This window comes from Spea bombifrons, chromosome 6 (genome assembly GCF_027358695.1).
Source record: "Spea bombifrons isolate aSpeBom1 chromosome 6, aSpeBom1.2.pri, whole genome shotgun sequence".
Classification (NCBI taxonomy): domain Eukaryota; kingdom Metazoa; phylum Chordata; class Amphibia; order Anura; family Pelobatidae; genus Spea; species Spea bombifrons.
This window is the reverse complement of record NC_071092.1, coordinates 39,063,259-39,090,128: the sequence shown is the minus strand read 5'-3', so window position 1 is coordinate 39,090,128 and position 26,870 is coordinate 39,063,259. Positions and strand designations below refer to the sequence as shown.

The following is a 26,870-nucleotide window of genomic DNA, read 5'->3' as shown; positions in this document are numbered from 1 at the left end:
ATTAGCACGCGTTAAATAACACGGCTGCTTCCCAGAAAAACCTGTTCCCTCGCTGCCTCCTTCTCTCCGGACGCGAGGCCGCGATCGCTGCCAGTATCTGAGGACTACTCTCCCGGATACCTGTGTCTCTCGGCCCAAAAGCTTGCGCACGAAACAATGTAAGTATTTAAAAAGCAATTATGGGGCACAATTTGACATTTTAAGATGATTTATCTTTAATATTAGGAATTTTCATTTTTTTTTTTTATTTCATGTGTCATTTTTATCTGAAGAAGAGACCCCTGAGGTCCCAAATGTATGAAACGCTATGTCTTTTCCCAATTTTCGGCGCCCACTAAAAGGTATCGCCTTGAAATAAAGACTCCATTGTCTGTTTCCAAGGCCTGGTACAGCTTTACTTTAACACCAAGTGACTGGTTATCCTTATATCCTTATAGCGATTAGATTGTCAGCCTGCGAGCCGAGCTGTCATTTCTTCACGTATGAAGAGCTGTGGAAATGGTTGCCGCTATATAAAAAAATAATAATAGTAATTAAAATTAAGGTGGTGTGAGTCGGTTACTCTGCTGAACAAGAGACCTCTGAGGTCCCCAAAGCTTGCGTAACGTTACATCTTTTTCTCATTCTTTTTAACCAATGAGGTTTCAGCTTCAAATAAAGACTCCATGTCTTTCTAGTTCATTGCTTATCAGCATGGCTGGGGGCTGGTGAAGCTGTCAGTGATGTTGTACAGCGTTACGGAATATGATGGCGCTATATAAAACAATAAATAATAATCTCTATGGCGTGTGCTGGACAATGAAGCCGAGCAGATAGACAGGAGGGAGAGCAAGTCTGTTTAGAGAGGAGTGGGTATGGTGTGGGGGGAGGGGAGGATACCAAAGAGGATTCTGGGAGCAGGAAGAGAAGCTGAGCAGCCGGAAGGACACGATGCTCCCCGCTCTCCGCCAGGCGAGCCCCCCACCGGCAGCTCGACATGCCCCGGACACGGACAGCTGAGACCCTCCGCTGGTAAATCAGGGCCCTTTTGGCGGGTTACAGGTGCTCTCTTGGGGTGGGGGAGCGCGCTGCTCGAGGCCGCGGCTCCGGAGGCCTGCTCTGCGCGGCCGTCATTGTGATGCTAAACTCGGTGTGTGTTTTGCTGTTCTCAGCTCCCCGATAGGCGGGGCTCGGGAGGCTGGTGGGCATAGCATTGAATACAGTAAGCGAGAGCTAGGCCGCAGGCTTTTCCCGGCTTTGAGTTTCGAGGCTGCTCGTTCGCTCGCACTGGGCGGCGGACGGGTTACAGGTAGCCAAGGCCCAGACCTATGACTCGATACCGACCCCGCCCAGCCCGGGCTGCCTTGGTGATGCCAGGCGAGGCCCGCACCGCCGCCGTTTGGAATTGAATTCGGTGATCACCCTTCTCCTGCCGGCCTCCATTGTGCTGTTACCCCGATGGATTGGGTTTCGCAGGCCGGGGGTTGATGCACGCGATGTCAGCTTTATGTAACCGGGAGAATGCGGGCTGTGCTGCGGATTAACAATAGAATCCAATAAATCCCTCTGCACTAAACCCGCTTAACCCTTCTATTGCCGTGCACCCCAATAAACACCACTGTGTGTTGGGTCTGACCGGTTACTGTACTGTGATTACACGTATGATACACGTATGATCCAGGACCGCTGGGGACTGTGATACACACCGAGGCTTCTTTAATGTGAGTAGAAGGGGAATTTATATGATGAAATCTCATAATGTTACGTCCGGTAAATTACTGAAACCTCACCGGTTCAGCCCCTGCCTGCTGGGGGCTTTTATCACATATCACATATCACCGTATTACGTGTGCAAATATTCTGCCGTGATAACCATTTAAACGACTCGACTAACCGCTTCTTATGCCCAAACGTGAAAATATTAGCTGTAAACCTTGTGTGTAATCTCATGGGTTTTTGTTTTTTTTTCTCGTTAATTTATTAGTTCCGGTGATATTTTATTAGTCAAAATCCGATATTATCATCTTTCCAGTCCGCTACCATTCAAAGGGTCTGGCGCTCCGATACGTTGGGTAAGGAGGGTCCGGCTGGCCAGTTCTAGTATCTATAAGGGTTAATAGATGTTAAACATGGAGCTGCGCAGGGCTTTCAGGACAGATCTTCGCGGGTTAACAATAAAATACATAAATCTGTGAAGTAATGATCCGCGGGCTTAATATGATCAGAATCCTGTATATATTCCAGATCTTTGATTAAATTGTCTCTGGAAGCGGCCGCCGTATCCTCAGCAGCCTAAATCTTTGGAAAGGTAATAAGGTCCCTTTTAGTAACCTTTTTTTGATAGAAGTGTTACGCCTCTTTAAATCTCTACTTTTTATTTTTTTTACAATTTTACAAAAAGTAATTAAAATGAAACCTTTTCGGGACAAATCTTGTAGGAGACGGAAATAATTTCCCGTTCGGAACTGACAGTTGCTGGGAATGATGGTCCTTGTCAGTAATAATCATTTATAAATCGCCATGGTAACTGATTACACATGCCTGCTATGGCAAAGCTCGCGATGTGTACGTCTTCATGGCAGGTAATAATCAGATCACCGGGAAATGATTTCTTTTATTTGGAATTTGTTGTGCGTTCTTTAGGTTGCACAAAGCAGCATTTTGACGATCGCTTTGTTGGGAATGACGTCGTAATTATCGACACTGCCGTTCAAAAGTTTGGGGTCACGTAGCTGTTTTCATGGAAAACAATACATTGCTGGCTGCAACATAATTGCAAATAGGCTTTTCTGTCTCTCAACGAGCCTTTTAAATTTGGATCAGTGAGCACCACGGGCCATTGGAACACAGGAGTGATGGGAGTGATGAAGGGCCATTGGAACACAGGAGTGATGGGAGTGATGAAGGGCCATTGGAACACAGGAGTGATGGGAGTGATGAAGGGCCATTGGAACACAGGAGTGATGGGAGTGATGATGGCCTCTCTGCCTGTGAAGATATTCCCGTTCGGAACTGACAGTTGCTGCATTTACCCCCCGACCTGCGAAACCAGCATTTTTCAGCTACAATATTTATTTAAAATATTAACATATACATCGCACTTCTGATCCGTTTGTTTTAATGGAAAAAAAATTCCAAGAAAACAAGAATATTTCTGTTACCCCAAATTTTTGAACGGAAGTCTGTGTGATTATATATATAATTCTATGAAACCCTCCGCACATAATATAAATGCCTGGGTGTATCATCAGCTGTCACATAGAAGCATAGAGGGAGCACACTAAGGATTTGTGTAATTAAATGTCAAAATATTCTGTCCGGTGGAATTACAGAAACCTTGACGTTTGAGTCCCTACCTGGGGGGCTTTAATCGATTAAATAGTCTTTCCATATTCCACCATGCTAATGTTTTCTTAGCTTTAAACTAACCACATTTTTTATGCCCAAATGCTAAAATACTATTCTCTATGGCCAACCGTACGACGTATACATTATATTTGGGTTAAGGTATAGGAGGTCTCTCATCACTTTAAACATAAACGCTGATATATCTGAGGCCGTGACAGCTCTGAAAATATTCTATCGTGTTCTGTGGAGTAAAATGTAATGTAGACTCTGAAGATGTGAGGATCTCTCCTACTGCTTCACTTCCCCCTCAACCACGGACTAGATTGTAAGCTCTTTGCCTTTTCTACCAGTTTGTTGTTGTTTGGGATTTTAAATGTATCTTACCGGCTGTGATTGTAAGGTGCTACTGAATCTGCTGGCGCTATATGAATAAATGTAATGTACAGTTTGGAAGCTCATTGGACTCCCTTTTAAGACTCTCTGGCCCCCCGAATATGTCGGTGCGGTGTAAGAGTTCTGCAGGTGCCTGTATTCACTCTGGTAATATATTCACTGTAATTGGCTTTTAAAGGACTTTTCCAATGAGGTAGATATTTATTTGTAATTAAGAATGGCTTGGCCTGAACCTTGGCCCATGTAGGTCCGGCTCTGGTTGCCGCTCTGTTGCCGTGCGACCGAAGCCTCCTTTGTTTACCGCTTGCGATCACGCGACTGGTTGTCTGGGGATTCTCATCAACATATAAATAAAGCATGAAGCCCTGATTGTTCTCCCGAAACCGTTCCTTGCTTGAAGCTCTTCCCCGTTTTGTCTCCTGTCCTGGTATCCGGATGGTTACATATCTGCCTTTCTTCTTTAAGCTGAATAGTTTACCTTACATGAAAAAACCCATCCTTAATAAACAGATCCTGTCTTATGCCAGAGGGGAAAGCATCTGCATTTTTCAGGAAGGTGCAGATCCCAAGAGTCGGTGTGCCAACTGTCCTAAAATGTCACCTCCCAGTACCTACGTTTTGTGTGTTATATTAATGTCTATGAATATCCTAGGGATTTATCCAGAACTGCTTTGCACAATTCAGGCAATATTCAGTCATTTTAATAGATTATTAACCATGAAAGAATAAGGTGGGGCAGTATCGGTCCCGCGAATGTTAACATCCATGCTTTAATGTGCAGAGCCCACACCCGACACGTTTCATGTGCAGCGCATGAATGTGAATAAGCAGTATGGGGGGTAAAGTAGTCTTATTGTTGTAAGTTGTGTATGTTTTAATACATTACATTTGTATAGCACCAGCAGACTCTGATGCCCATAGGCAACAGTGAAAATACTGAGACAACTGAAAATGGACAATAAGATTAATATACGTTGGTCCAGGAGGAGTAACTCGCACGTTTATCATCTATTTTGTGGTTGTGGAGGAATGAAAGTGTAAGAGAGGCTGCTTGGGTGAGGACGTCTTGATTGTAGAAGATGAGAAGCGATGGTTTCTATAGGTTTCCTTGTTAGACATGCGCGTGTGAGTCTCTGAATAGCTGGGTCACAGAATGGGGTAGGAAATTCACGATTACAGGTACAGCGCAGGTGTGATTCTGGCCACACAGATAAGAGGTGTTGGGGAGGGGGGGGTTCTCTCTGTAGGTCTGTTGCCCCAATCAATCCCACCGCAACACGAAGGCGGTCAGCTGCCATGCGTTTAGCCCTGGTTCACTGCTGTAACTGATAGGCTGTCTCTTAGCCGCTCCGGCGGTAGCTTTGTGTCTTCTCCGTAAAGCTCTTTCATCTATTCCCTGCGGGTTTAAGCTTCTCCCTTATTTTAGCTATTTGAAAACCCGTGATTACACGGATATCATTTTTGGGGCTATATGAGGACGGGGAAGCTTGTTTCTTGTCTACCTCAAACCTCTGTAGCTTACTATCTGACCTTTGCTCTTAACATCATGTTGCTGTGCTCCTGGGGCACCGCTCGCTCGGTGTGCCGGCCACGGAGATCAGACACCTCCCTTGAAACTCTCGGTGAAGTTCAAAGATGAGCCTAGAAATCCATAAATAACAATACACCAAATATATAATTATAGACACATGTCAGTAGTTACCTCTGTGTTTTGGGTATTTTAAATGCATAACATGAATAATTGTCGGTCACTCGGGTTGTTCTTTACGAAGCTTATTGATGCCTGTTAAATAGATGACATTATACCAGGCTGGATAGATCATAAGACATTGGCTAATGAGTTTCAGGGATTTAAAGTGCTAATTGAAGTTGGGTTAACCCATTATGCTCTCAGCAAGGTGCCGCCGTCATCAGAAGGATTGTGTAATAATATCTTGGGGATTTTACATACAGTAAGTGTTGATAGAGACGGCCGATCAGTTCATCGGGTTGGGATCGGTGCTAATCGTAGTTTGCTGGCCGTCTCTTGTTGAGTCACGTCGGGCTGTAGCGAAGACGCGTTGTGACGGGGAACGTAAAAGGATGAATCGGAGAACTGGGTGTGTGGTGGAAAAATGTTCAGGTTTTTAAATGTCAAAGTATTTTTACTTCCTTATGCGAGGATGCATTCGGAGCGCGTTACGCTGGTGTTTGCGCTGAGCTTCTGTATGGAGTCGCCACTCGCTGGGTTTGGACACGTAACCCCGTGTTTCATATGTGTAGCGAGTACTTGGGAGTTAAAACATTTGCTTCCACCGGACGTTTACATTCAGGTTTACCCTCAATATGGGATAAATGCAAATAAGGTTTCCCCTTGTAGGGAGAAGTGCCATGGAATAAGAGCACTTTGGGCATTCAAGTGCCAAACGCAGCCGTGTAGTTAAGGATTGGGGGTTTTATCTACTCGCTGCAGAGCAGGAGACTGTTATGCGGAGCGAATGCAGCCCCCCATGTGCAATGAAACCCCCCACCCCATTGACTTTCATCGGCCACTTTCTGTGGAAGAATAAGGAGTCAGGGTGTTAGTCTAGTAGATCGGGCTGAGATAACCGAGCGAGAACGCAAACCGATAATATGCGGCTGTCTGAAAAAACCTTATATTCTCTCCATGCTCATTATAGACTTTTTTCCACAAATTAACAAGTCCATGAATACAGTTCCGCGCCAACATTGTTCCAGTAAATCCTGTTTATGTAATCCTAGCGTGGTTTAGTATCACTAGTAAAGGCTTTGAAGATCGGTGTCTCCCTCTGGGGTCCTGGTTACTCTTCTCGTATCCCCCGATCCTTCATTTTGTGTAGTTGGCCCGGTCTCGAGTGATTAATAACATGCGCGATCTGCCGAAATCACAGCTTTTGGTTCCGCTGCTTATTTCGCTGCCTTGTTCCGGTGTACAGCCTGCTGTGATCGGATACATTTGCTTATTATTGGCGCAGCGTGGGTTTTACACCCGTCATTATACAAACAGCGGAGGCTTTTTACCTGCGTGAATGTGCTGCGGGAGGCAAAGGTCTGAGCCGGGAGTTAGTTGCGGCTGATTGTGGTTTAACCCTTTGTGGCGAGCTTTCTGAATAGAGGGGCAGCGTACGAAGTAAGACTTTAAAATGGGGAACATCTGCCTGGTTTTCATATTATCTGTTGAATGGCTGTTATGTTTCTGTAATGACCGAGGCGAGTGTTATAACAGGGAGTGATTTTTAAAACACATGTTCCACGGCGCTGTAATCTGAAGTGTCCTCCAGACGTTTTTCACTACTTCCCATTCTTTGCATTATACATGTTATACATGTTGTAGGTTTATATTAACACACAAAGCAGAAATCATATTGCTTTAGTCCCTTCATCTGTGTAATTTTAATGCAGTTTGGACTCCAGTTTACTGCATTCACGTTGACATATATTCAGTTATTGAGGTTAAAGTGTCCTAAGCGGCGCCCTGAACAATGAATGCTTATGAACATGCTTTATATTAACATGCCAATAAAAAAAGATTAGGGTGAAGCTGCAGAGCTGTCCGCCTGCTCCTTGGTCGAGGTTTTGTGCCACTCATGGGCTGCTCGAAGGAAAGTCTTCCCGTTACCATACAGGTGCGTCTGCAGAATGTGTGGCGGGATTACCCTCGGGATATACCTGTATGTCCCGGCGGGGTCATCACACTGCCTTAAAAACATCTATCCCAAGAAGGATCCCATTAAAACTACAGGGCTGGCCCAACGTACCGATTACTCTAGATGAGGGAACTTTGCTTTTACGGTTTTGGTTTAGATGTCGTGGCTGAGGCTCATTATTCTTATAACGTTGTCATTGGAGATGGACCATACAATGACCATAACATACGTGTATGTCCTTCCCTCCGTGTCCCGGGCCGTTCATTCATATGCTTATATTGCCGGGTTGCTTGGTAATACTTTACAACTGCTTAAAGATAAAGAATGAGTAATATTGGGTAGTTATTAAAATAAGTATTCTCCATTTGCCATTATTTTAATGATCCCCTGACGTACTTAAGCGAAGCCACGCGCCCGGTCCACGTACCTCTATGAATCACGCAGCTGACCTGTTAAACGAAATAAGGCCTCTTTCTAACGCTGTCATCGGTTCCATAAAATGCATATTGCCGCTATTATGTCATTTTGACGTTTTAAAGTCATCGACGCCTTTAGCTAAACACGTAGATCATTTCCATTGAACGTGCAGCTGTGTGTCGGGAAGCCCATTATGAGAATTTCCAGAACACGGACATGAGTCTCTTTACATGATCGGGACCCGCTTCCTTTTTGTTGGTATGTTTTTGTGAACATATGTACTTGTTTGCATGCAGTAACTTGGCATTACCTTAAAGTTTACTCTTTTTTTGCGTCCGAGTGCATAGCTTTCTCGGAACGGTTTCGGTATATTTGGTGTCTTTCAGCGAACCGCTTCTCCTGCTCAGTGAGGACGTTTGGCCCGTTACAGCCCCGGCCCGTTTTCATTTCATGCTCCCGTTTCTTGTAATAGGAACGCTTTCATGCCGCTGTGTGCTCCCAGCTGCCCAACACCGCGATCAGAGGTGCCAACCGTGAACCGTTTTTGTTATTTATTTTTTTACAGCTGGATGTGAAACGCTGGTTTCCTCCCCAACGCTTCTTGTTATATATATATATGTAATTATTATTGCCGCTCACTTCCTCTTTTTTATTTTTTATAATAAGCGGTGAGTGGTCCCTTTAAGGAAGGCGTTAGAAATAGCTGACACATTCAGAGAGAATGAGGAAGAGCTGCTTAGAAGAAATACGTTTTCATGCAGTTGAGGGAGATTTCCATCTTTCTGTCTAATCCCAGCCTGGTCTCCTTCGTTCTCCGACAGCTTGATGGAGGGCCACAGGATCGGTAAGGGACCCCCTTTGTCCTGGATAGATGGTCCTGTGCTTGATGATGGTGGAATACTTGCTTGTTTGAGGTTGTTTCTGCATAGCTGGGTGTGGGATCTTGTGTAACGTCTGAGTTCAGGCTTTCTCTTTATGAAATAGACGGATGTATATGTATGTTATAGTTGGGGATTCTCATGCTCAACCTGATCTCTATATGTGTTGCTTCCTCTGACCTTGATTGTTCCCAGATTTGTTCTGTAATAAGACTCACTGAATTGTGTAAACCTTTTTATTAATTTTTTTTAAGATGCTAATTCTAACGAATCTAGTGAAAGCGGGTGCACGTAGTGAGAAAGCAGACACCTTTGATTGTGTTCTTCAGTAAGGGAAGAGTTGCTTGGAGATGCCGGGACGAACCACCAGAAAAAGATGGCTGTGGTCTTCTCGTCCGTAGTAATGGCTGGAGTTTATGTAGGAGAATTACATGTGTTGGGTTTGAAAAATTGAAACAAGTACTCATTGGATTAGAAGCTTGTGGGAATGCGATTTCCGGTGTATCTCGGGGTAAGAAGTTGATATTGGAGAGAAGAGACCTGGTCGCTTTATGTCGGCAAGCTGTGTATTTGAATTCTTTGTGTAACATCTGGAGAGAAGCCTGGCAGATTCGGCTTATGACTTCACATGTCTAGATTATCGTTATGGTGTCAGTACTGGGAGAACTCTTGGATACAGGGAACATTTTGTTTCTTTCCTTGTTTTTTCTCTGAATGAAAGTTATTCTAAGGTTGAATTCTGCACCGGGTCTCTGCGGGCGTTTTGTCAGATCGTGTGAAATATTATGTACGGATATTCAGTCTTGTCCAGCGTTGTCTGCTAGAACTATGACAAAGCGAGAATATCTTAGGAGCCAGCTATATTTTTAGCTAACGAGTAGAGGCGAAACCCAAAGAGATCTATATAAAGTATGGCATAAAGACGGCGGGAAGCTGCCTTCTTGTCCAGCAGACCAGGATTACGATTTTGCGGTACGCTTGTTAGGGGTTCTCTCCGTGGTCAGCGTGCTGTTATTCCCACGTTAGCCTTTGCTTTCTATATTCAGCACCCTTCATGTGCCATTTAGTGTCACGCTCTATTCTTAACTGTTTCATAGGTGCCCTTTACACCCCGTGGGTCACAAGACACATTGTAACCCTGCCTATGAGTCTATATCGGTGAGAAGAACTTCCTCCTGTGAGTCACCTGTGATCCAGGTCTTGTCTGCGCTCTTTATTTAGCACACATTTTCCTGCTTTACTGACTCATTGCTCAGCTTCTATGATGAACCCAGAAATGCGTGAGTGTTTGTGGCAAATAAGGGGTTAAAGAGGTTGGGAAGAGTACAATCCCGACCCAACCTGGCGGCAGTTAGATTAGCCATGTGCTTTGTTGTGGCCGTACTATTCCGTCTAAATGCAGATCTAATGATATAATATTACAGGTAGTATATATAAATACAGATCTAATGATGTCATCATATCATATAACAGATAGTATATATGTAAATGCAGCCCCAAGATTTTAACATAAGACTGTTATACCGGCTCATATGATACAAAACTACACCTTGCTGAGTCATTTGCAACATAGCGCTATGGTTCTTTCCTTAAACATACATGACATGCTAGTCTTTAACCCCTTCAGGCCCGGGTTTTTTTTTTTATAGTCAAAGGAGCTACTTATTTTTGTCATTTTTACCATATATTTGTTAAACCACGATTCCCCTCTTTCCATGTTTGATGAACCCAAACAAATGGTATGTCGTTTGTTCAAGAGAAGTAGGACCTTCTTTCAGAATCATAGAAATACATAAAAAGTAATTTATTATTATTGATAATAGAAAAATCAATACTAAAATAGAAACAAAATCACATTTCTGCAATCTTGCTTACATTTTCTATTTATAAGCGCCACAGCTGAACGATGACCCAATTTGTGTTCAGCAGCGTCTCCTGATTAGTCGTACCCCACATACATATTTTGTATGTTCCAGAGGGACACATCCATGCTTTACATATTATTCCATATTGCATATTTTTTTTAATACTGTTGACTTGAGGGGTTTGGGGGGGGAGTGATTTCATTTTAATATGGTTTTTTTACCATTTACAGTGGAAGGGCTAAGGGGCACTTTTTTTAGAAAATTTTTTTGGTTCTTTGCACTGTTACCAGTAGGATTTGAGATCCTGTGCGAGGTTTAACGTATGTTTTTAATGCCACTGATGGTGAAGTGACATCACTAGGCTCCCAATAATCCCCCCCTTATTTATATTTTTCCCTCCCTTTCCTCTTCCTGATCCACTTGTGCTGATCATTGTGATCAGTAAGCAGGGCTCCAAAGCCCTACATTGCCGGTTGCAATAATTGGGATCAACCAGCAGGGGGAGCCATGGGAGGCTCGCTGTCCTTAAGTGAACTTCCGGTGGGTGTTCGCAGTGACACTGGAAGGGAATTCCTAAATGAGGGCAAGTGCCGTCACCGGGAGATGCCAGTGCAACAAAATACCTCTATGTCCTAATGGGCTTCTTGCCCAACTTTTAAGGATGTACAGGTACATTCTCAGGCATCTGAAAGGGTTAACATTAGCATTACGGATTGGGATTTCTGTGTGGTAACTTCAGTCTTGGACTACTGGCTGTACAGACTGGTTTGTAAGCAATTACTTATGAAATATGTTGGTTATTAATATTAAACCTCTTGGTGACTGTGATAATCAGCGCACGTGGGTCCTTTGCAGAGTTGTCCGGCCTGTTGCATTGGATATCCTGACATGAAGGCTCCCACGGATGTCATTGTTTTGGGGGTCTTTTGTATTTTGTTGTGGGACTTTCTGAGTAGTGTAACATCTAATTTTCACCAGTAGATCTGACATTGAACGGGACGCCCAGCTATCATACGCCCTTCAAAAGCATATGGTAGCCGAGTGACCCCTCTAACAATCTCCCGTTGCAACTTCCACACATTAATAGCTGAATTTTAGCGTGACCGGTCCGTACTCTACCTTCAGTGTCTCATCACGAATCTTTCCGTCATCACGATCACATAATTAAAGCAGCCCATCAGTTGGATATTATCCACTCCTCCTTTTAAATATCATGTCATGCTGTACGTAAATACGTTGTACAAATCTGTCTGGGAAGCAGATGTTGAACGGCGCGATTCAGCAGCTTGTGAAGGTGCCATGTTGGACGGATGTTGAAAGGAACGATAATGTAGGCTGCTTGCACTAAGCACAAATGTCCACAATCTACAATAAGAGATGGGAGTGATTGTTTTATTTTTATTTTGGGATCATATACTATATTATGACATCATGAAAATATCTCCTTGGTTGAGCAAGCAAAACACATAATCTGAAACGTACGCTCCTCTTTTATTTTGTTAAATTGTAGAAATCCATGGTTGTTTAATCTTTTTCTTCTTCTCTGTAGGTCACATCTTCCAGTATGTGCTGACTGTCTGTATTTACAGAAGATATATAAGAAAGACAAACTTTATTTTGGAAAGTTTTTTTGATTCCAGTGGAATCTGTGCTTAAGCTCCCCCAACCCTTCGCTTTGCAAGCCCCTCTCTTCCAAGTGGGACACTATGCCTGTACAAGCTCCACAATGGACCGATTTCTTGTCCTGCCCCATTTGCACCCAGACCTTCGACGAAACCATCCGAAAGCCCATCAGCCTGGGCTGCGGGCACACGGTCTGCAAGATGTGCCTGAACAAGCTGCACCGCAAGGCTTGCCCATTCGACCAGACTACCATAAACACCGACATCGAGCTGCTTCCCGTCAACTCGGCCTTGTTGCAGCTAGTAGGAGCTCAGGTGAGAAATCGTACCGTCGGTGCCATCTGTAATTTGTGTTCAAAGTGATCCTATCCAGCAACTTGACTGTAAAGCTTTTTTTTTTTTTTTTTTTTTGTTTTTTGTTTTTTTCTGTCTGGGTTAAAGACATGGCTATGTCGTATGTCAAGTAAAAGTTGTGCTGGAAACATTTCTTAAGTCCGCTTGTGTTCCTCAGGTACCTGAGCAGCAGCCGGTCACACTATTTAGTGGGGCTGAAGACTCCAAGCATTATGAGGAGGCCAGAAAGTGTGTGGAGGAGCTGGCACTTTACCTGAAACCCCTGAGCACGGCTAGAGGTAAGAGGATCTGACGCTATTCTATATGGTAGCGAAGCACTTTATTCCACACACTTGCTCGTTTTCGTTCTTTCTGTGTTAGTACTGCCTATATGTGACTGCTGCCTAGTGGTTTTGCCGCGTTTAAGCCTTCCCATGATATAGTAGGGCAGATTCTGTGTGTAGCTATTAAATGTTCTGTCTGCAGTAGTCCTGCTGTCTCCTTCTACTTAACACAATTCTCTTGTTTCTTAATGACCCAGGTGTGGGTCTAAACAGCACCACGCAGAGCGTGCTGAGCCGTCCCATGCAGAGGAAACTTGTAACGCTTGTGCATTGCCAGCTTGTGGAGGAAGAGGGCCGCATTCGAGCCATGAGGGCCGCACGCTCGCTGGGAGAGAGAACAGTCACCGAGCTCATCCTCCAGCACCAAAATCCCCAGCAGCTCTCCTCTAATCTATGGGCAGCAGTGCGTGCCCGCGGCTGTCAGTTCCTTGGACCAGGTACGCTTCTTTCTGCTGCTTTTAGAAACAAGTGTCTTAGAACATTAAAATGTAAAGAAAAGGGAACGCTCTATAAATTCACTTAATTACATGGTATATTTGTAACCATTCCGGCCAAACTTTTTGTGTGGTATAAACTTAAAAGTCTCCTGCGCTAGCTATGCAGCTTGTTGCAAAGATAGACATTTGAGTCTCACAAGTAGGTTTAATGCAAGTATTATGTTCAATGTTGAGTATTGTTAGGTATGTGTTTGTTTGTTTTACCTTTGGTACTGCATTGCTTGCTCAGACACGGTGTGTGTTCATCCCTCCTGATAATCTGAGCAGTAATGTGGTGTTGTAATTACTTTTTTATTGGCCATTTGCATTTTTGTGTTCTTAATAGCTCATCTTTTTAAATAAGATGAGCAATAGCTTGTAGCTCGCCGTGTATATGTTGCAGGGTTGTACATCGGGGAGATAGATTACATGAAGCTTGCTTTGTGTTGATTTCAGCCATGCAGGAAGAGGCCCTGAAGCTTGTCCTCCTGGCTCTGGAAGATGGATCTGCACTCTCGCGGAAGGTTCTGGTTCTATTTGTGGTACAGAGACTGGAACCGCGCTTCCCTCAAGCCTCGAAAACCAGCATTGGGCATGTTGTCCAGCTGCTGTACAGAGCCTCCTGCTTTAAGGTACATTTTGTGTCTCCCCCCTCTGTTGCCTGACTTTTGCACCAGTTCTAGCAGCTTGAACAGCCAAACGCATGTCACGCGAGCCAAAGATCTGGTGCGTGGAGAAAGAGAGACTTTGCATAGGATTCTGACAGATCCCTCCATGCATTTCCAAGGGAAAAAATATCAAAGGGGATGCTTTCATATGCATAAAAGATAAAATCTATTTAAAAATGTGAAACATCCATATACTAATTTGGAAATTATGCAGTTTTCCGATTTACCCAACATTATAGTAATTGAGTCTATTGTTTATTGCGTTCCCTAAGACACAAGGTCTACCGGTGCCATCCACACCCCGGAAAATAGTGAGTGATGGGAAGTGGATGGTACCTGATAAACCTGCACGTAATGCTAGCGCAGCAGCCATTAACTTCCTTACATTGTGATTATAAAATCTTATTCATTGGCAAGGTTTGTGAATTTTCTAATTGTTTAATTTTTTGCTGCTGCTGAATTAATATAAATCTGAGCTTCCGGTCCTTTGAAAGCGTTACATTCTCACTGCCGCTGTTAGTTGCCTACACGAGAAGTTTACGGTGAAACTGATTATGGTACTTTTTACAATTCTAGGTCACAAAGCGCGATGAAGACTCTTCTCTAATGCAGCTGAAAGAGGAATTTCGCACTTACGAAGCACTGCGCCGTGAGCACGATTCCCAGATTGTGCAGATCGCTATGGAGGCTGGCCTGCGCATAGCGCCCGATCAGTGGTCCTCCCTGTTATATGGGGATCAGTCTCACAAATCCCATATGCAGTCCATTATTGACAAGGTAACAGTCTCTTTCCTCTCCTTGACTCTTTTCTGTTAGTGTTTACAGGAACAGTGAATTTTCCTGCCTAGTGTTCTAGACAAGTGTGTAAAATATATGGATGGGTCGTAGATGGGCTCAGTCATTGGAGAGTTTCTCTGGCCAGACATGCAGATTTTGCTGATCGTAATACATAGCTAATGTAATAAGATAAAACGATTTATGTCCTTCTTACACTTTTTATCTTCTGGGTAATTGGGTGTAATGTAGCTTTAACAAAAATACTGGTAGTACATACTGTGAGATGTGTTTGTTTGGTTTTTACCGTAATTGTTGTGGAGTGGTTACATATTAATTGCTCTCGCATTTTTAAAGTGCTAACCCAGTAGATAGAATATCTCAGTTGAAATACACATATCCCTTCTTATGGAGTAGGTAAGAAGTTTTAGTTAATTTATTACAAGAAAGGTTTTGTTAAGTTGCAGACCCCGGCCTCGTTTGCTCAGAGTGTCCAGGAACTGACAATTGCTCTTCAAAGGACTGGAGACCCTGCCAACCTCAACAGGCTGCGGCCTCACTTGGAACTGCTTGCCAACATTGATCCAAGCCCAGGTAAGGATGCCTTTTGGTAAATGGTGGAATTCTTTTCAAAAACATCTTCTTTCTTGTAAAAGTTGAGGCAATCATCTGCTTCAGAGATCACCATGGAAACCATTGCAAAGTTCCTGTGGGTTCAGAACATGTTTCTGAAGACGCGGAGAATTGGTTTAATGTGTTTCTGCTTGTGCCTACGCCAAAACATGGAGATGTGTTTGATCTAGAATTTAAAGCTAAATCTGTTTAATTGCTTGAATGTTTGTTGATTTCCGTTGTGATGCTTACAGGTGCCAGTTCCAATATATTTCCTGCATGTACCCCTTGTTTTTTTCTGTAAAAAACAGCCCCTTCTTCTAGTACTTTATCAACACGTTGTCTGGCTTTCATGTCCATTGCTTCTCCTGGGTCCAGTCAAACTTCGTTTGTATATTCAATGATGTCGGGCAGAATCAAGTTAATTATACAAGTACATTTTCTCTTTTGAAGCGCTGTAGAAATCCTGCTCATCCTTCATATGTAACCGTTAACAAATTTGTGTTGCAGATGCTCCACCACCAACATGGGAGCAACTAGAGAATGGTCTAGTGGCTGTGAAGACTGTGGTGCAGGGGCTAGTGGATTATATCCAGAATCACAGCAAGAAGGGGACTGACCAGCAGCAGGTGAGCGAGGCCAGACACTACCTCATGTCTCAGGTACCAAGCTAAAATGTTTCAGAATGTTTTACTTTTCACAATTCTAATGAAGCTAGTTACATGATTGATAGCAATAATAATGGTGATTTATTGGGTTTGGTAACAGAAAATGGGAAAGATGGTTACGTTTTGTCTAGCCAGTCAATGCCATGTGTCCTGATCTGAGCTGTAATAACCCTAATGTTTTCTGCATAGATTGCATTTAGTCTACCCCATCAACTATTTTCTCATGTGTTTCTTGCAGCCTACCTTTGCTAAAAATGTATTTATTTCTGTGGTTAATATTATATATCTATATAGATATATATATATATATATATAGATATAGATATATATATCTATATATCGATAGAGATAGAGATATATATAATATTTATCTGCAACATATCTAAAGTAGAATGTACTTTTTCATCCTGAGATTTTTTTGGTGTAACAAAGTTGGATTGAGAGCCATTGTTTCTGAACCACTTACAGCAAGTAGTAGAACTTACATTATACTGCCTGTATCTGTCATTCCTTCACACCATGGACTCTCCAGTGATTTAGTGATTCGGGTGCCTTAATTCATTAAACCCATACCATACCACTAAGTGGATCTATAGCAACTTTAGCATGGCTTCTACAGTATGGACTTGCAGAGTTCTAGGTATTCTAGTGAATTGAGTTTTACTATTGATGATCAATGTCTTCTGGATTGCCATTTACATTCCAGTTGTCTGTTTAACCCATCCTATAGAAACTTTGTTTTAATTTTTTTTTATTTTCAGGTATTGTTTTGTGTTTGTTTTTATAAACTCATTAGTGTACAAAAGAATGTTACGCTTGTGGTTATTTTTTTTTTTCTCATGTTAAATTACAGGAAGACCAAAAATGAATAGTTTTAATAGGATTGACTTTGATTTTTTGTTTGTCTCAGCCTCCCCAGCACAGCAAATACAAGACCTATATGTGCAGAGATATGAAACAGAGGGGAGGCTGCCCCCGTGGGGCAAGCTGCACCTTCGCTCATTCTCAAGAGGAACTGGATAAGTAAGTGGGAGCTTTTATGCAGAAGTGGGTTACAAAAACATCTCATAGTAACACAGGCTCGCAGCCAATTGGTGTATGATGACAGACTTGCCGGTGGCTGTTTGGTTTCATCTTTTTTTCCCCTCCCTCTTGTAAAATCTAAGAAGTTCTAAATAGTCATTATTTGCACTAAGATACCCAGAGACACACTATGATGGCCACCATGTCTACCCCTCAACTAGCCAACCCTACTAGAGAGACAAAACCGTGCATGCTAGTCCAGTGCCTCTGGATATGACGCCGACTCCTGCCTCTCCCAATGTGGCTCTGAGTGTTTTGTTTTTTTTTTTTTTTTTTTTTTTTTTTATTATATACGAGTGAGTTTTAACATGGTTCATCCTCACCTTAGGTTTCGGAAAATGAACAAACGTTTGGTTCCCAGACGGCCAATAAGTAATTCTCTTGGTCAGCTGAATGAAGTTGGGTTACCCACTGGGACAATACATTCGGACGAGGGGCCCATGGACCTGCAAAGCCGAAAGCAACCTGGCCTTCCCAATGGCATTGTGTCCGGGGGCCCGGTGACCCAGCTCATCTCCAGGGGGACAGACTCCGGCTTCGAGTCTGTACTCAAGCCAGTGAAACTCGATCAGCTAAGCAGCAGTGCCCCAAGCTCTCCTCCTGAAATGTATGTATCTAGAGTGTCTGATGATTTTTCTCAACGTAATCTCAACTGTTGGATTTTGGAGCCGTGCCCTCATCTGCATTTATATACAGTCGAAAAAAATTAAATTTTATTCTCCCTCATAGTATAAACAAAATAATGATCCGAGGCAGTGAGTCTCCATGTAGCCATATAAGATAATTGGTGCTTGGTGAGAAACCTGTGTCTATCCGCTATAAAGTAGTACTCTGAAGTTTAGAGTCGGGTTTTGTCAGATTGTATCCCGAAATGTGGGGCAACCATCTCAGGCAAAAATACAAGCTGTAGCAGCAGTTCATGGATATTTCCATTTTTGTTTTTAGGTTGGAAGCTGTCCCCAAAACTTCCATTTCTGCCTTACCTGGAAACTCTCACCAAACGACTCCCCGCATCTCCAGTGATCTGCCCCAGCTGACTGTGTCTAAACAAATACAGATGGTGCCGCGAAGCTCGCAGATCTATGCCCCTCCTCAGTCTGATATATTCTATCAAGACCCTCGTGCAGGTGGTCCTCAATTTGAAACAGCTCCTTATCCACAAAGTACGACACCCTTGATTCTATGGATTGTTTATTGTGCATGTTAATGGTTATTATGTTAACATGAATGTTTTAAAAGACAAAATGGGTATACTCTCTGCCGTGTAGGAGCAAAAAGTGAACGCCACGTGAGTATTCCCACCTCGCTAGGGCAGAAAATGTTTTATTGGGAAAGACACCTCCATATGAAGCATGTTACATGAGCCATTTTTTTCTTCCTGTGGAGCTGTCTGCGTTTTTGAAGTTTTGCAATGGGAAAAAAAAGTTTAGCAATATGTGGCTTAATTACGGTTTGGTTATATGAGTGATTTGTCTAAGCTCCAACTGTTCTGTAGATATTTTTTCATATGTCCTTCTTCCTTGCTTACAGGTGTCTATTACCCTCCTCAGTCTGTCTCGCGCTTCATCAGACCGCCAGCTTCTGCCCCTGAACCTGCACCCCCCTACCTTGATCATTATGCCCCGTACTTGGCAGACAGGGTTGTCAGCACACAGTATGGCACCCCCACTCAGCAGTACCCTCCTATGAGCCAGCCGATGTATCCTCCACACTATGACGGCCGCCGCGTCTACCCCTCACCTGGCCAGTCCTACCAGAGAGATGAGATGGTGCGTGGTAGTCCAGTGCCACTGGATATGCCACCTACCCCTGTCTCTCCCTATGTGCCCGAAGCCAGAGAAAGATACCAGGCAGTTGAAGGCTACTATCCAGTGTCACCCCACCCAGGGCAAATAAGACCTTCATATCACAGGGTATGTTTTACTGAAGTGGTATGTGTAAAAATATTCATTAAAAGAAAATAGCCAGATACTTGGTATTCTAAAGCTTAATGAACTGCAAATGTTTAAGCAGGTTCCTGCAAGGAGTGCATTTAAGTGAATGTAGATATCTTGGTAGTCGTACATAAAACACTTAGTGTTAAATGTTTTTCAGCCTGCATAGAAAGTAATATAAAACCTTGATGGTCAGAATCGTGTGAAGTGTGTTATTTGTATGCAGCATGTTTACAAAGATATCGTTTATTTTTGTGTTTTTCAGGAGCATTATAGCAGATTGCCTCCTCAACATCCATCCCAGCCTCATCCTAGTCTTGATGAACTGCATCGCCGCCGTAAGGAGATCATGGCACAGCTTGAGGAGAGGAAAGTAATCTCTCCTCCACCGTTTGCACCTTCTCCAACGCTTCCTCATCCTTTCTCTTCAGATGAGGTAAGAAAAAAAATCTGAATGGCCCGTGGCATTCCAGGTCGAGGAAATACAATGACAAGTATTGGGTTCAGGGAACAAAACTTAATGTTATCCACTAACTTAATGTTAGCCAGACGTGAGATTGGAGTCAGGTTTTTCTTTGTTTCCGTAGTACCTCGATGAGGACCTAAAGGTATCTGGAAAGTACAAAGGAAATGACTACAGCCAGTACTCGCCATGGTCCTGTGACACAATCGGCTCCTACATTGGAACCAAAGACGCCAAACCCAAAGATGTTTCGGCCGGAGGCAGCATGGAAGTAGCTGTAAGTGCCAAAGGTGGTGGCTTGTTGGGAAAAACCCACAAATGTGACTGTTCATATTTTCAGTACATCCTTCCTTGCATACCCCCCCCCATTGCTTTGATTAACTGGGATTTTAGCAATAACTCCCCCCTTAAAGTTACAGGAAGCAGATGATTCCAGTTCCTCTTCCAACCTACCCGCTCCCTCCTGTAGAATACAGCATCCAAGCACAGATTACCTTTTCTTTCTTTTTCACTTGTTACGTCATCTGTGCTTCTCTGTAGTTCTATAACCGGATGCATGAATTTTCTATGACGTTTCCATTGACAGACGTGTGCTTTGTGAATTGAATGTCTCCCTATCTCATCTGGCGGCATAATATAGTTACCAATTTTCTTTGAAATAGCTTCGCAATTAATAGTGCACACTTCTGCACATTTTCCATGTTTACAACTAAAGCTTTAAACCAGTTTGTCTATGGTGCAGGAGCGTTTCATGCGCAGGTGTTAAAAGTGAGAGAGAAACGTAATGCAGAGGTTTAGTTTTGAAGCATTGACACATGCAGATTACATGACTATTAAAATACTTATAGGGTGCATGCACAACCAGCGTGATGGTGATTTTAGTTGTTTTTGTTTTTTTCTTCCCAGAATGTGGACAGTAAAGGTCTACGTGACCAGCGCATTGAGCTCCAGCGTAGAGCAACCGAGGCTGGAGAAGATGATCTCATTCCTTTTGGTGACCGACCCACGGTGTCTCGCTTTGGCGCCATCTCCCGCACCACTAAGACCTTGTACCAGCCACCCGGCGCCATGCAGCAGGCACTGGTAACACAAGGCGCTGCTTCCAAGTCCAGCATTTCTGGTATGTTGCTGCTTGTGTGGGGGATCTTAAGCATTCACCATCCTTCATATCTCTAAAAAGCCTTTTGCTGCTGTGTATTGTATTGATAGCGGGAATTAAAACTACAAGTCAATCCCTAGGCCTTTTCTGGCATTACCCTTCTGTCTTCCCGTGGAGCTAGCAAAGACATTGATGCACGCTAAACAACCTTAATTGTTTTAAAGCAAATCGCATCCCATTTCTGCATCATCACAGCCATCATGGGTGTTTATTTTATAATGAGTACGTTATACATACTGCAAAGATGTTCAGCAATTCACTTATAATTTGTATTCTTTATCATGTATGCAGCGATTAGTATTTGCAATTGTATGTAACTTGATCTATTGTTGGACTGATGTGAGGGGTAAAGGGTGTTGCGCGGGAGGGGGGGGGGTGAAGTTTATACTTTCTGCTTGCCCCGATTGCTTTTGGTTCAGTGATTTCTGTAGCTTGTTTTTAAAATGGCTTCTTTCTTGTAGATTACAGTCTGTATAGTAGTCATTCTGGCTTGGGAGGGCCTCAGTACTCGCCCCATCAAAACCTTCCTTCTCAGGGACACGCGAGTGAGAGGTAAGAATCAGCCTGTTGAGGATTAGCTCCTGCGTCTGGTTGCTCAAAGCGAGGTATTGTAACGGTATTTACTCCCTTTTTTCATTTCTTCTTAGAGAGCGAATGTCGAAGCCGTTACCTACATCTGAGAGAGAACAGCTCAGGATGGAGCTTCATCAGCTGAACCAGCAGATCAGCCAACACAGCCAGATGCGTGGCATGGAGGTATGATGGGGGACTTCAGCTGAACCGTTCTGTTTTATTTTTTACAATTCTTCACTGCCTCAATGAGGTGTATCTTTCATGTTTATACATGACAGATAGTAAGATGAGTTTGCAAACTAACATGAGTTACACTGCTTAGAGAGATATCTGGATTTGTATGTACATAGGCTGCAAGTAATCGCCTGCTATTGCAGAGAGAGAATTCTCAGCAACAGCAACCTCCTCCACCACCTCCAGCCAAGTGGTCCAGCATGCTGTCCAATGAACAGCTGAGCCTGGAACTTCATCAGGTAGAACGTGAGATAGGAAAGAGAACACGTGAGCTGAGCATGGTGAGTACAATCCCAGCGATGAAAGATTCTAAAGGGAATCCATATATCTATGTATGTTTTGGGGTTTTGTAAACCTTTTTCTGTTGCAGTTTGTAAATTAATAAAATCTGTAAAACAGCTTTGCTTGAACCTCCCATCTTGTGATTGGTGTAGATTGTGGGTGATATCTTGAGGGCTTTTCTCATGAATTACATGTAAAACAACAAATTGCTGCATCAATGATGTCATATTTTAATTCAAATGGTTTTGCTGTGACTCAAACTATACCTTCTATGGTGAAGTGGTGCTTTTCAAAGTGCTTTGCGATTGGCAACCTGGCGTCGTCGTCACTGCTTCTCATAAATACACGTATCAAGGAGGTTTTTGTCTGTTTTTATAGGAGGGCCATTCTCTTGGTATTAAAAACAAACAGGACGCTCTCAAAGTGGAGAATGGGCAGCTGGATCAACAGGCCAAGGTTATGCAGCATGACCTTCCGCTGACATTCAGGTAATACAAGAGGCACTGAGCACCTTGTAGTCTGTTCTGACATCTCTGAGAAGGAAGAAGTTAAAATAAGTAGGTGTTATTGCCCCATTAGGAATACCTGGCACCATTTAAACCTATTGGGTTGACAAAATTCACAGATGGCTCTTCTCATTTCATATAAGTAAAAAGCTCACGAGATTTACGTTGGCGCAGGTGTAAACATTTGCCTCTACTTCAGATTATTGCTGCTGTATTCGAGTTTCATGTTTTGTTTTTTTCTTGTTTCTAGTAATGAGGTGCCAAATGGATCAGGCTTGGCTCAGGACATCACTTTAATGGCTGGAAAAACTGCTTCTCTGAACCTCTCGGAAGATCCACAGGGTGGAGGGGACAAGAATGAGTCCCTCAGAGGTGGAGTCGGTTCCACCACTTCACCATAAACGGCCAGGGCTTTCTACACACCCACCCAATTCATTACAAAAAAAAAATAGCTATTATTTGAAGGTGTTATGGTCCAGTGGGAAGCAGAAAAAAAAATTAACAGCATTGTTTTGTTTTTTTATATAATTTGTTTTGGCCCTTTTTGTTTTTTGGAGAGAGGGAGAACAGTGCAATTTAGCTGTGAGACAGAATAATTACTTAAGTGTTGCTTACAAATACTCCGTTTTGGGGGTTAAAGATGGGAGAAATCTATGACACGACCCCTCTGTTCCCTCTTCTCCAAAGCATGATAAACGATATATAAACATGATGTGCATTGAAAACACCACTAGTACCAACAACCTCTGCACATATTTTCACGTTAACACATTTTTTAATAAAAAAAAAATATAAGGAATACAAAATATATATTAAAAAGACACAGATGGAAAATTAGCAGTATCTGCAAGCAATTCAAGATTAGTTGTTTTTGTTCTGTGAATGAACTTAATTTTAATACCTTTTCATGCCTTGGATTGCAAGGCTTTAAAGACAAAAAAGGAAGATATTATATATATAAATATACTCTGTTTGATTAATTGTACAATCTTATTGCTGTAGATTTACATTTATTTTTTTCTTGTTTTATTTGGATGCTGTTACATAGCCAGAATACCGTTGGCTACACATCTCGGCCAATTTCACAGCTGTCTATGAATTGGAAGATTTTTACTTCCCGTCTAGGCAGTTTCTTTATTAAAGTCGTATGTTTTTAGCGTATGACCACCCTCTGCCACTACAAAAGGCCATATCAAGGAATCTAGTTGGGGTTGTTGGCCATCGCCCGAAATAATCTTTATCAAGATCATTTCTATTTATGTGCGTCATGTTTCTTGTTGAAGAAATGTTACATGAAATCAGTTATTTGTTTGTGCCCAAAATTATTTGGGCATGCAGAAACCGTTTCAGTTACCCAGTTTTACTATGTATTTATGGTAAGCACCCTGAATGGAGAATCATTTTTTATGATTGGGGTGCCAGCCATGCATGGTATAATATAATATTACCTTCCTTTAACAAACTTGCCTTTCGATGGAGAAAGTGCTCTCATATAACCCAGTGTGCCGAAATCATGTGATCGATAACTAGATTCCTTGCCAATACCGGTTTAATCAATTGTTTTAAACCAAATAAAATGGAACAGTTCTAAGTTTCACTGCTGATCGAGGGCGACATAGTTCTCTAATTTGTGCCAGGCAGAGAACTGGCTGTGTAATAGCATCCTACATCGTTCTGGTGGGGTAAAAGCGAGAATTATTTTTTTTTCTTGTACTTTCTTAGTGTTTTGTTTCTTTTTTTCCCCCCTCTCCAGTTTTCCTTAATCTTTAACTCCGGCTGGGCAACTGTCTGCCTCAGCGCTGCGTTCTGCGAATCCTATTTGAAAGAATTTATGGAAGAATATTGTAAATGTCTACCTTTTCTAAGGTGGGGAAATATGGGCTTCATGTTCTTTTGCCTACCAGTTGAGGTTTCCAAACGGATGGTGCTTGGAAAGAGCACCTGTTTGATTTTTTCTTATTGCCAAGAGGAGGCGCCGCGTTTAATATACTGTTTCACATTGAATTAAATTGAACATTTCGGACCTGCCGGTCACACATTTGATATTTACATATATTGGCTTGGAGTTCAAGCTAACTTTTTTCTTTGTTATCTTTTCTCTTATTTAAATAGCATACAATAGATTATATGTGTTTGTGTATATGTACTGTTCTGTACATATGCACGCATATATATAATATTTTAAGGATTTTGTTTTTTCCTTTTGGATGAGCGCAGCTGTTGGGTGCAGGAAAGTCTGTGTCCATTACAAAGAGGTGAGACCGATAAACCGTAGAATGGAAACCGGACACGGCGATGCATAAAACAAATGGATAGCTTGTTGGGTCTGCGTTATTTGAGTCCCATATCCTTCCATAGAGAAGACAAATACTTAGGAAGGGGGATATGTTCTGGAAAGTACCCTTTCCAAATTATGTTGTAGTTTCAACTTTAGGATAACCCATTTTTCCCAGGCTACGGAAAGTCTATTATATATTTCCCCATTGCCCCCCCTGATTTATTTACTAAAGCGGGAATTGGAAAGAAAGTAGCCGGAGAGCTGTGCTTCCAACTAGTCAAACTCATTATGCATAACAAACAGCAAGGTTTTTCCTGCAAGAAGGTCCGAGCAGGCCCTGCATGATGTATAGTTCATCAGGCAGGTGACTAATTTATATAGGGCCAGCCATGTGGTTGTTGTGACAGAAGCTCTCCAGGGCTGGCCATTCATGATGCGTTGTGGAGTTGTTGAATCTAAATTGCAACTCTACTACACGTTCTCCATCCAACTCCCGCTTTAGTGAATAAACCCCAATATCCGGTTACTATTTGTGCTTACGTATTTTTTAAAACCCTATTCCGGGAAATAAATGAACATTATTGGCCCTGCTTTTATAAAAACCGAGCCGCTGTTATCGGATAGTTTAGGGTTCCGGTGTGTTGGAGCGCAGATCCATCTGAGGAAGGGTGTATCAAATATTGAAACATGGAATAATTTCTGCCACCGCAGCCGTTAATTTTGTAATGGAGCCCTTGTGTTTAATCTGTCTGTTACCTTTTCCATTGAAAAGATTTGGCAAATACTAAATACCTAGTTAACTTTTTAGATACTTATTTCACTATAGCTTGACAACTTTATGTATGTTGCTATAAAAACATTTTTTTTTTTTTGACAGTGTGGTCTCTTTTTTGATTTTTTTTTTAGCAAAACATGGCAGATGTAGAAAGGGTACCATTTTTAGTACCCAGTCTTTAATCCAAGGTGTAGCCTGTTATAAAGTGGCACTCTTTACAAGCAGGTGGAGAACATCATAAAAAAAATAGAATACGGGAAACCAGAAAATCAGTGTATGTATCGAAGTCCACGTCCTCTGCTCCACCCTCATCACCTCTCGGTAACTAGTATGGAACAGTCCGGAAATAATGAAAGTACTTTTTTTTTTTTACTTTGAATCCTCCAACTTTTCCTCCTCCCCATGAACTACGTTTTTGTCCCTGTCTTTTTCTCTAGAGGTCTCCCTCGTAACCATGCCACACGCTATTCATTTGATTTATGGCTATCCAAAGCAGACCTCTACTCCTGCCAGCTGCCTCATCGAAACGATGAAGAAAAAAAAAAGAAAATGAAAATGCATTCAGACGAATTTGTTTAGCCAATAACTTCTGTGAAGTTGCTGTTTTCTAATGGTGTTATAACTCAATAATGTAGTAACGCGGGGAAGCCTGCAACTGGTAGGCAATTACCACAGCTGATGTGGGAACATAATCTCCATATAACTCTAGGGCACAACTGTTGTGACCAGAAAAAGTCTAAAGTCTTGAGATCAACTATTTCGCCAAACTTTACCAGTCTTAAGGATGTAGAGCAGCGTCAATGACCCTTGCTGACTTGTTGGTTAGACGGGCTGTACACGTCTCTCCAATCACTGGCCTCGTTCTTACCTGGGTAGGCGGCACGTGACTTGCTCTGCCAGTGGACAAGTCAGGTGTTCCAACCGTTGTTTTTGTATTGCTGGTTTTATTTCCCAAAGACCTTCTGATTTCTTTTAATTATACATACTACGGTGCTGTTTTAAAAAAGACCCTAGATACAAGCAGGCAATATTGTAGCTATTGCGCAACCCAATGTGGTACAGTTTCGCATGTCGAGGACTTCAGATGTGATAGCATCCCATGTGGTTAATTAAAAACACTACAGGAACAGTTTCCAGTGGAAATTAAGTGACATTGGCAGACTTTTTTTTTTAAGTAACAAAATTCCCATAGTTAAAAACAGACTTTTTTTTTTTATGTTTCATGACTCCAAGATTATTTTCTTAGAGGTAATGCTAGTATAAAATATTGGGGATTTCAACCACTAGGCCAATGGAACACTGGACCCATCGAGTTTACTGTGTTTAAAGAATCGCTGGTTTAAAGGAAAAGGGTCAGAAGATTCTTACATGTTCTGCTGCTAACCCGGTTTAGTTATATGCACTGTACGCATTAACCCTGTAACAACTTAACAGCATAATCTTAAAGACCATCTCAAGACTGTGACGCATTCGGTCTGAACAGTTCGTGTGCAAGACCCATTCGGCGCCTGGGAAATGTTGGGCACGTCAAAGTGATCCGCTGTGTTCGCTACCTTTTC

General features: G+C 42.5%; 1 protein-coding gene across 1 annotated transcript; it reads left to right on the top strand.

Annotated features, from left to right (window-relative positions):
• Positions 1 to 886: 886 nt before the first annotated feature.
• Positions 887 to 23,064, top strand: RC3H1 (ring finger and CCCH-type domains 1). Its single transcript, XM_053469154.1, has 20 exons — positions 887 to 1,011; positions 12,077 to 12,464; positions 12,661 to 12,781; positions 13,024 to 13,263; positions 13,759 to 13,934; positions 14,547 to 14,747; positions 15,206 to 15,338; positions 15,867 to 15,985; positions 16,935 to 17,047; positions 17,436 to 17,714; positions 18,053 to 18,270; positions 18,638 to 19,020; positions 19,307 to 19,477; positions 19,629 to 19,781; positions 20,411 to 20,624; positions 21,125 to 21,215; positions 21,311 to 21,419; positions 21,587 to 21,751; positions 22,131 to 22,240; positions 22,509 to 23,064. The coding sequence occupies exons 2-20, from the start codon at positions 12,234 to 12,236 to the stop codon at positions 22,657 to 22,659; spliced, it is 3,378 nt and encodes a 1,125-aa protein (XP_053325129.1). The 5' UTR covers positions 887 to 1,011; positions 12,077 to 12,233; the 3' UTR covers positions 22,660 to 23,064.
• Positions 23,065 to 26,870: the final 3,806 nt, after the last annotated feature.

Bases quoted from the DNA above. Each gene is read 5' to 3' on its own strand.
- RC3H1 (XM_053469154.1), top strand. From the start codon at position 12,234: ATGCCTGTACAAGCTCCACAATGGACCGATTTCTTGTCCTGCCCCATT. The intron at 17,048-17,435 runs GTAAGTGGGAGC...TCCTCACCTTAG, and splicing joins TCTCAAGAGGAACTGGATAA to GTTTCGGAAAATGAACAAAC. The intron at 21,216-21,310 runs GTAAGAATCAGC...ATTTCTTCTTAG, and splicing joins CAGGGACACGCGAGTGAGAG to AGAGCGAATGTCGAAGCCGT.